Here is an 11,249-nt window from a genome sequence, read left to right on the forward strand (position 1 = left end):
ACAAATGTATTTAAATATATTCCAACTTTCTTCGCGTAAGAACATGCCCAGTCTTAAAATAAACAGGCGTTTTGGAATGAAGTTTTTTTCTTTTTCTTAAAGTCATATAAAACGAGTGAGTGGTTAAAAAAATGTTTATCCAATTCTTGAACCAATGCATGTATATATCATAAACTTACTCCTCTGTGAACGATTTTCTCATTTTTTGCGCAAATATAACGTATAATCGTCAATTTTTTTCTCTCTCTGTCTGTTATGATTTAACAAATATAGCTGCTCATTAAATGCCGTGTTTTGAAGTCGACGTTTACCGATTGTCACCTTACGGTAAACAAATAACAAAAAACATAAGTATTGAGCACGTGTTTAACATGTACAATCAGAGAATTGTTTATTTTAATTACAGATCCATGCGTATTGCGACCACCGGATTTTTACGAGGAGGGTTACGCTCAGGTCACTATGCATACGGAAAATATGTCGGCGAATTGCTTCCTGGAAGGAAGCAATGAAAAATAAGTAAACTTCTTCTAAATGTGGACAAATTCAAGAATTTTCCTCAGAAAAAAAGTATATGTACACAAGTTGTATAAAGAAAACTATCCATTTAGTTATAAAAAACATATGCATATTTTTTTTTAATTTGAGGTTTCTTATGACTTTAACGTTTAAATTCAACTTCTGAAACAGAATTTCTATCGATCTTAACTTATTTTATTTTTCAATGAATTGTTGAATTTAGCGAAAAATCAATCGGAATAACTATCTTTTTAACTTCGAAATTGAAAGTCACAGTTAGATTTATATTGAAATCTATAGTATACGGGTTAATCTACGAAATTTGACTAAATATGAAACTGTTACAATATGTATTGTTGTCTACAAAATGCTTGGGTCATTTAAGTTCCATAAGCCTAACACCAATTCTTATATAAGCCAATTTTTCGGTTAAATGCGACATATTCAGTCTATTTGATTTCCTGTAAAACCGGATGCAATAGATATATAAACCTTTCTATAAATTCAATTGAATATTTCCACCAACATGCACATATTTTTTAGTCCATTCTAAGAATTAGGAGTGCATTTATCATTTAAATGTCTAATTTAAGTTTTAGTGGTATAAATCTGTCATAATCTGTAATTGTATACATAATGACTTAATGCACGTTTATATATAAGCTATTGTTTTAGTTGGTATTTTTAAAACATTCTCAAATACAATGGAAACTGTTTTACATATCAATAAAATTAAAAGAAGGAATGGCTTTCTTAGAAAAGTATTTAAAAAAAGAAATTGGAATCTCTTTAAAGAAATAAATATATATATTTCACCGTGTTGGAATGTAATGTCTCTCAATCACAAAAAGCACCCGACATTGCTAACATCCGGCAATGGAATTTTTTAAGGTCAGTCTTTCTTTTAACATTAATTTATTTTGTTCTTATAATATATTGTTAATGTCTTGAATGAAATTGTGTATTATTAATATTTTAATGTCCATTTGCATGTTGCATTGTGGATGATAATATTTTATGTCAAGAAACACAGGCTAGAGGCTCCTGACTTGGGACAGGTGCAAAAGTGCGGCGAGGTTAAACATGTTGATGAGATCTCAACCCTCCCCCTATACATCTAGCCAATGTAGAAAAAGTGTTGTTTTTTGTTGTTTTTTATAATACCGTTATCATAGAGCGTAATACTGTTCTCAAACTGAATTTTAATCAATAATGTTTTATTAATGTTGTTATGTGAGGGTTGATCACGGCACATATCATCGTGTGTGTCCCAAGCAAAGAATGTCAGCAAGGGTTGTATTATGTTGTATTTTATTGATTATTTTCTTATTTGGGTCAGTTGGTGTACTTTTCAGACCTTTAACTATGATGGTTCGTTTTATTGTAGCGTTTAATGAGTCTCTTTCTGATCGATGTACGCTATTTAAAAGAGATTTGAACAAATGTCGCCTAAGTTCACCTCATTTTATTATTGGCAAAAATATACTACCGATTATTAGTCTGTACCTCTGCAAATACACATGATCTCAACTGCTTTCTAAGTAAACGCCGAAGTTATAAAGGAGACCATTTACATCAACAATCATTTAAAAAGGCCATGGTTGAATACCATAATTTATCAATACATTTAAAGTAATACTTCGGGGATTACGTTGTTTTCTGGTGAATTACATACATTTAAAAAATATCTCTTCTGTACATTTTCAGGTGTTTAGTACTGTTATCTGTGTCGTGTATGTATTTATTGGTATCGTTGTCTGCTTTCATTGCGATGAGAATGTAGTCCACTGTTTTACATCACTTGATATAAAATCTGCTTTTACTATGATTGGTGAAAAAGATATCGGCCAAGTGTACATACAGGATCGGGCAATTTATTCCATTAATACAGCAATAAATGGCCCAGTCCCTATAGATGATATTATAACTGCTGACGGTTGGAATCATACAAGACATTTGATTACTGCAAATGGATCTATGTCAGGACCATCTTTTATTAGTTATCAGAACCAGACAATAACGATTCTAGTTACAAACCATATGATTAATGAAGCTGTGACTATTCACTGGCACGGTATTGACCAACTTGGATGGCCAGCAATGGACGGCGTGGCATTTGTTTCTCAATGTCCGATACTACCAGGAAAGACTTTTAATTACACCTTCCAGCCAACATTTGGGGGCTCCTACTGGTATCACTCACATGTAGGTAATCAACGAGATATGGGCATGTACGGTGCATTTATCGTTCTCAGAAAAAGGGACCCAGTACCATTTGAATTACAACATATTGTACAGATACAAGAATGGAATCATCTATATAACGCAATGGACCTGTTGTATGCAAATGTGAAGGAGAACGTTAAATATCCAAATTTGATTTTGATCAATGGAAGAGGAGAGCTTAAAAATAACCTTGCACCTCTAGAAATATTACATGTTACAAAAGGCAATCGATGTCTGTTAAGACTTATAGGGGTAAGTTCAATGTACGTGCTGTTGTTTGCTATCCATGGATTAAAGTTAAATGTAACAGAAACCGATGGTTTTGAGGTTATTCCTACTGTCGTTGACAAAATCATTATATATCCTGCTGAACGTTATGATTTTGAACTCGATCTGGATTATGCAAAGGAGGGGATATATAACATTACTGTCAGCATCCTTTCGTCACCTAATTTAACAATTACACCTCCTATTGGACTCGGGTTTCTTAATGTTTCTATCAAGAATAATGGTCAAGCAAAGGTTTACGAACAAAATATTAAAAGTCGAGTCCTGAATTGTCCGTTTAAAACATACCCTTTCGAGGAAAGCATGACATGCGTTCCTGATAATGACTTGAAAGACAGAAAAATGTAGATGATGGAAAATTTGGTTTACAGGATATACCAAAATCTAATGAAAATGCATTACATTTTTTGAATTTCGGTTTTCCAAAACATCATTCATCCATAAATGGCCGAATATTTCGATGGCCAACTGTGTCTGCTCTTACACAACCGTCTGAAGTAGATACCAACTGTAATGGATGCACCGACGAAGAAATTTGTCACTGCAGCCATTCACTTAATTTGAAATCAGGGTCTACAATTATTATGGTTTTACTAAATCTTGGTACGGGGGCTGCCATTTCGCATCCTATTCACATGCATGGCCATACCAACGAAGTTCTAAAAATGGAATTTCCCGAGGTAACCATTGACGGACAATTTACTTTTACAGACGATATTAAATGCAGCAATACACTCCCAAATATGAACAACAGTTATAATAATGCTCGATGGCGAAACTCGTCATGGAATGATTACAATAAAATTCCTGGAATTAATACAGTTGACCCTTTGCGCAAAGATACGATTGTGGTACCATATGGGGGATATGTGATAATAAGAATAGAAGCCAGAAACCCAGGCGTGTGGTTCATGCACTGCCATATTGATAAACATATGGTGGAAGGTATGGCGTTAATGCTGAATGAATCTTTTGAGCATATACAAGTACCAAATGGTTTACCAACATGTCACAGCTATCTGACAAAAATGTCAGGTGAACTTGGTGCAACTTCTTCACTTCAAACAAGTTCTACAGGTAAGATAACATTGTCTTAAGTTCAAATTGCATGGACGATAATTTAACAATTAAACGAGTCTTGCCTTGGTAAAAGGCGAAGTTTAATTGTAATTTTATGAGTTGTGTAAACACTGAAGGGATTAAATGAGATTGTGCTGCGCATGTGTGAACTTCAGTCTTCAAAGTAAAGTTTTATCAATATGACAAACAACGAAAAACATATATACATATGACCCACAATAACTACATATTGGTCTCCCTTAACTAGGGAGGGAGGGTGTGGCATTTAATCCCTTCAGTGTTTACACAACTCATAAAATTACAATTAAACTTCGCCTTTTACCAAGGCAAGACTTGTTTAATTGTTAAATTTTATTTCGTTGTAACACTTCCGGGACCAAATGAGACTTTAAAGCCATAATGATAAAACTGAATACTAAGATAAGAAATATATAATGTCTTAACTTATGATTAATTCTTCAACACATTAAAGCTGAAAGAATTTTCATCTTTTTCAATCTTTTTATTATAAAATTTTGCAAATGTTTTTGCATCTGACCATCCTGCTTTTTGTAAGATACAAGAAATAGGCACTGCATTCATCTTTGCTTTAGAAACTGATGCAGATCTAACACTGTGAGCTTTGAAAATTGTTGTGTCAATTTTAGCTTTTGCCATTACTACTTTTATCCATCTAGAAATTGTATCTCTTGAAACAGGCTGATGTGGTTTCACATAACTTAAAAGTAACGGTTCATGTTTCCCTCTAAACAATTTGGTACGAAATACATATTCTTTATACACAGTATATACACAAAGTCTCCTATCTGGAGGGTAAGCCTTTATATTTACAGTTGGCTCCTTATAACCAGGTCGGCTTTGTTTAACAAGTTCATTCAAAACAAAAATAAATATCTTCACTTTATGTACATGATTAACATTCATTAAATGAATTGATTGAGCTCGGGCTGCATTTGTCAAAGCTATTAGCATCGTAAGTTTTAATGTTAAATCTTTCAATTTTAAATATTTCACTGGTGATAGGCTACGCAAAAAATGAAGTACTTTACTAACGTCCCATGTAGATTCATATCTAGGTCTGGGTGGACGAAGATTAAAAATTCCTTTCATGTATCTTATCACCATTGAATGACGTCCAACTGGAATATTGTCAATATTAAGTCCTAAAGACGAAAGAGCTCCTCGAGCTAGATTTAAACTACTATAACCTAAATTACCTTCCTTAAATAAAGTTGTAAAAAATTCAAGCACTGTTCCTACAGAAATTTGAAAGCAATTAATTTGTTTTTTGTTACAATATTTGAACCATTTCCTGATATACACTTGGTACTGTTTCTTTGTACTTGATTTCCAAGACGACATGAGTATGTGGGTTGTCTCTTTAGAAAATCCTCGTTCTCTGAAGCTACTCCTGACACTGGACATGCAATTAGTTTCATTTTCTTGTGTAAAGGATGAACAGATTGTGGATCGTGAGGAAGATTCAAAATCTTCTTGTTCTTTGGAAGAACGATTGGATTGTCTGTTAACAACTGCATTAGTCTCGGAAACCAAGTTTGTGTCTGCCAAAATGGAGCTATTACTACTCCTCTTGCACCGTCCTCTCTGATTTTGAAAATGCACCGGCTCAATAAACTGAAAGGAGGAAACAAATAGACAAACTGAAAATATGACCAATTTATACTAAATGCATCAATAAATGCAGATTTTGGATCTGGCTTCCAAGAGCAGTAATTTTCTAATTGGAAGTTTAATCTAGATGCAAACAAATCAATATCTGGCCTTTGCCACAAAGTACATAATTGGTCAAAAACAGACCTTTCCAATTTCCATTCTAATTTGTCATCAAATTCTCTAGATTTTTTGTCTGCTAGATTTTCTTTGCCTGCTATATGAGTGCATGTCAACCAGATGTCATTATCTTTACAAAACAACCAAATCTGTCTTGAAATTGTATTGCAATCTATGGACTTTGTGCCGCCCATATTTGATATGTAGGCATCTGCCGTAGTATTGTCTGTACGAACCTTCACATGCTTATTTATGATCAGATGAAGAAAGGATTTTAATGTAAAATATATAGCTAATATTTCTAAATAATTTATCTGATTTTTTTATTCTTCATCTGTCCATCTACCTCCAATTTCATTATCACTTAATATGCCACCCCAGCCTAATAATGAGGCATCTGTCTGAATCACAATTTGTGGACTGCCATGGCTTATATGTCTTAATTCAGTAGACACATTAGCAACCCACCATTCTAAATCTCCTTTCATCTGATTAGAAATAAGCATGCTTTGTTCAAAGTCTCCTTTTGAGTTTTTAAAGCTATAATTTTTTCCTTTTCAAGGTTACGATAAAACAATTTACCGAATTCAACAGCAGAAAAAGAGGATACTATAAGTCCAATGACTTTTGCTACATCCCTAATCTTAGCTAAGTTTCTCTGCAGTAACCATTTACATTCTTTTACTAGGTTTTGTTTTTTGTCTGCAGTAAGGGTTATAATCATATTTTCTGAATCGATAATGTTACCCAAGAATATTATTTGTTTTGATGGTTGAAAAACAGATTTGTCTTCATGTATGACAAATCCTAATTTTGACATTAATTCAATTGTGTCATTTACATGTTTATTGCATTATTCTATAGTCTCTCCTAATAAAAGACTATCGTCTATGTAACTAACATTCACATGACCTAAAACTCTAAGGCTAGAGTAAACAGGTTTTAATAATTTAGTAAATATTCTAGGTGCGGAGGAAATCCCATTAGGTAAGCATGTGTATTGAAAAAGTTTTCCGTTCCAATAAAACAGTAAAAACTTTTGATGTTCCTCTGCAATTGGAACACTATAATAAGCATGTCTCAAATCAATAGAAGCCATATATGATTTGCTAGTTACAAGTTTATTGGCACTTTCAAAAGTGTCCATTTTAAAATGATGATACTCAATGTATTCATTTAACTTCTTAAGATTCAAAATCATTCTATATTCTCCATTCTTTTTTGGCCTTAAAAATATAGGCGATAAAAACTGGTCTTTCATTGACTGAACTTCTTTGATAACATCAATTGCCAGTAATTTTTGAATTTCATTTGAAACAATATCACTTTCTTTTGAGTTAAAGACAGATTTTACATTAAAAATGTCTTGCTTAGGTTCAACATTATCTATGAACTCTATATGACAATGGCTTACTATATCTAAAATAAATTTGTCAGAGGTAATTTTTTCCCATTCATTGGAAAACTTTTTCAATACACCAGCTTTAAAACAATGACTTACTTCATTTGATGTATCTAATACTTCTGTGGATTTCCTCCTCTCTGGGAGTTTTTTGGAATAGGGCCGGAACCTCGACCTCTTCCTCCTCGGAAGCCACTTCTTCCTCCACGGTAGCCACCTCTACTAAATGTACCTCTGTGGCGTCCTCTACCACCTCTGAAGAAGCCTCCGCCTCTACCTCTGCCATTACCAAACTTCAACTTGTTTCCCACTTTGGAACAATCTTCAATGTCCTTTGCAACTTTGGAGACATCATCTCCAAAAAGGTTGTTTGTGTAAGGAACAGAGTGTGAGCAGAGAGGAACATATTCTGCCATCATTTCGGGCTTTAAAAAATCCCTTCTAGTCATATTCAATTGGCGGTTTGCATGGCCCAACAAAGCCAGTACATCATTACATTTGTCAATGTATTCTCCACTACCAGAGTTACCATTGACATTGTTGTTTTCGTCAAGAGCCATTTTGTTGACAGTTTTTGTTAGAATTGTTGCTGCTTTTACAATAGTTCTTTCAAGAAATTGTAATTTTTTATCAGCAGATTGTGCTCCTGGTGAAATTACATTCCACATGAGCTGGTTTATTCTTACTATAGACAAACATTCACAATTTTCAGGTCTGGCATTGTTTTCATCTTTAGTTAAATCAGAGTATTGTTCCTCATTCATACCATTCCTGAACAACTCATTGACATTATTTGCCAAGACCTCATCAATTTTGACATCACAAATTTCTTGAACCTTACATCTCTTTGACATAGATGAAAACCTATTATCATCTTTGTTTTGCTTTTTAGCAGGTGGTTCACTTTCATTGTCTACATTTTCCCCATCATCATGGGGGTTTTCTTCACCTTCATCATAATTATCATCATAATTATTAACCTCGTCATATTCTTCAATGTCTTGTACGCGGTCTTTTAAAGACTTTATATCGTCAGATTGTCTTTTCTGACCTTCTTGGATTGAGACTAACATTGACATGATTGCATCATGATTGTCTACTTTTGCAGAGGTAGAAGGGCCAGGGTTTTGAGTGTCAGTATTACCAGTAACCTTCGCTGGTTTCTTACCCTTTACACTTGAAGAAGTGTTTGCTCCGCCACCCGCGGAAGCTTTCGACTTTGTCGACTCGTGTTTCCTTTTACCAGCCGCGCTGGAAACGGAATTAATCTTTTCGGACAGAAGTTCATCTTCGTCCGTATTACTGATGTCTTCATGCGAAGACTTTCTTTTTGAGGCGGACCCCTTTTCTATCATTTTCTCCGCCATGTGTTTTCTTTATAACCGGTTTACGGCAAAGTGCCGAAAACAGGTAAAAGTCGTAAATTTTCCCCGAATTACATCCGGTGATTACTAACTTTTATTTATATTTTATATCAAATTTTATTAATGATAAAATGAAAACCAACTACGTTGGTTTAATTTAATCTGAAGTTAGGACAATTCAAACTACGTCCGAACTGCCCAAGAGCTATCAGCACACTGAAGTTCACACATGCGCAGCACAATCTCATTTGGTCCCGGAAGTGTTACAACGAAATAAAATCTGGGTCCTTTGGAATAAGTTTTAACCTACCAATACGATCTCAATATAACAATTAGAAGATGACTTCAAGGTTCATGTTTATCAAAGACTTACATATTAAAATTGAGAAAGGAAATGGTGAATATGTCAAAGCGACAACCACCCGACCATAGAGCAAACAACAGCCGAAGGCAACCAATGGGTCTTCAATGTAGCGAGAATTCCCGCACCCGTAGGTGTCCTTCAGCCGGCCCCTAAAATATGCATAATAGTACAGTGATAATGGACGTCATACTAAACTCCGAATTATACACAAGAAACTAAAATTTAAAATCATACAAGACTAACAAAGGCCAGAGGCTCCTGACTTGGGACAGGCGCAAAATTGCGGCGGGGTTAAACATGTTTATGAGATCTCAACCCTCCCCCTATACCTCTAGCCAATGTAGAAAAGTAAAAGAATAACAATACGCACATTAAAATTCAGTTCAAGAGAAGTCCGAGTCTGATGTCAAAAGATGTAACAAAAGAAAATAAATAAAATGACAATAATACATAAATAACAACAGACTACTAGCAGTTAACTGACATGCCAGCTCCAGACCTCAATTAAACTGATTGAAAGATTATGTCTTCATCATATGAATATCAGGTACAATCCCTCCCGTTAGGGGTTTAGTATCATACTATCATAAAATATATGAGAAGAACATAACCCGTGTCATGCCAACAACTGTTTTTTTAGAAATAAATGTGTTTAGTTCCGATGCAAAGACCCTATCAGTGAATCAATGTTAAAGCCAAAATATGCAATCTTTAATGACCTGACAACAGTATCGTAACTATATCCCCTTTTAATAAGTCTATTTAAAGGTTTTGTTAGTTTCTGAGGAGAATACTGACATTTTTGTGCTTTATAAAGAATATTTCCATAAAATTTTGGATGTGAAATACCTGAACGTATAAGATGTCTGCATGTTGAGTTATATTTACGAATTATTTCCTTATACCGGTGATAAAATTTAGTAAATGTTTTGACCAGTTTGTGATATCGAAAACCCTGGTGTAATAATATTGCATACATCAATTGCATGCGTAGTTCTTTCACACTTGGTTTTACTGAAAAGAGTTATGTGCCCTTAAGAATGATGGACGTGTAAAATTTTCAGAGTACAAAATATTGAAAATGTAGCAAAATCGAAAGCGTTATGGAGATATGTGATATATGATTGGAATCGATATCGAACGGACTTTATTTTCGGATGAAGAAAGCCAAAGAAAAGTAACACTTTATTTATTTTCACAGCAATTGTTTATTCTTCATAGACATCACCAAAATAGTACATAACACCTACATGTAACGAATACAACTCACTAAGATTGAACAATATAACGTATTTGAAAGCGCTACTGGTCAGTTCATCAAAGTTGGACTTTGGACTTTAATATTCAACTATGCCCTTTAGTGTTTACACACATCCGCAATACACATAATGGCTTTAAGCGAGACTCGTAAACTAATGGAAGATAGTAGAACAATTATTGAAGGCAACGGAGACGATCTAAGCGTACCTTTACTATTGAACACTTTTATTAGCTTGGTATCGAATATTGATAAAAGATTGCAAGTTGTTGAAAAGGGAATTGAAAATTTCGGTGAATTTAAAAATATAATAACATCCTTGACCAGCAGGGTTATAACTAACGAGCAGGGACTTAAAACATGTCAAACAACAGTTACGGAACTTGAAACCAACGTCCAAGGGATAGGGAACCTATTTGATGATGTTAAAGCTCGATGCGACAGAAACAAAATCGTCACCGAGAAAAACTCAAAGGAACTCGAACAAACAAAAGCCTGTATAAATAAACTATTCAAAAATTTATCAGAATTAAGTGACCAGCGGCAAGAATGCAACTGCCAAACAGAGCTTGAAAACATGAAGGAAAAAGTGCTCGACCTTCAGTGCCGCTCTATGAAGAACAATCTTGTTTTTACCGGGCTTTATAACGTCAGAGATGAAAACACAGAAGAACTTCTCCGTTGTTTTCTTAACAACGAACTAGGCATTGACTATAAAATAGAGTTCGGAAACGTTCACAGGTTTGGACGATATCAAGGTGGCGGAAGACCCATGGTAGCACGTTTCCTATATCATTGTGACCTACAGTACGTTTTAGATAATGCATACAGGTTACGGAACACAAGATACGGCATAAAGCAACAATTCCCCAAAGAAATAGAGGACAGGAGACGAAAGCTGTATCCTATAATGAAAGAGGCAAAGCGAAACAGGAAAATTGCAACACTCGTACGAGA

General features: G+C 34.4%; 1 protein-coding gene across 1 annotated transcript; it reads left to right on the forward strand.

Annotated features, from left to right (window-relative positions):
* Positions 1-1,260: 1,260 nt before the first annotated feature.
* On the forward strand, positions 1,261-3,849 carry LOC143052726 (uncharacterized). Its single transcript, XM_076225825.1, has 2 exons — positions 1,261-1,410; positions 2,227-3,849. Exons 1-2 carry the CDS (start codon positions 1,396-1,398, stop codon positions 3,379-3,381), a joined length of 1,170 nt encoding a protein of 389 aa, XP_076081940.1. The 5' UTR covers positions 1,261-1,395; the 3' UTR covers positions 3,382-3,849.
* Positions 3,850-11,249: the final 7,400 nt, after the last annotated feature.

Source organism: Mytilus galloprovincialis, chromosome 11, assembly GCF_965363235.1.
Source record: "Mytilus galloprovincialis chromosome 11, xbMytGall1.hap1.1, whole genome shotgun sequence".
Classification (NCBI taxonomy): Eukaryota; Metazoa; Mollusca; class Bivalvia; order Mytilida; family Mytilidae; genus Mytilus; species Mytilus galloprovincialis.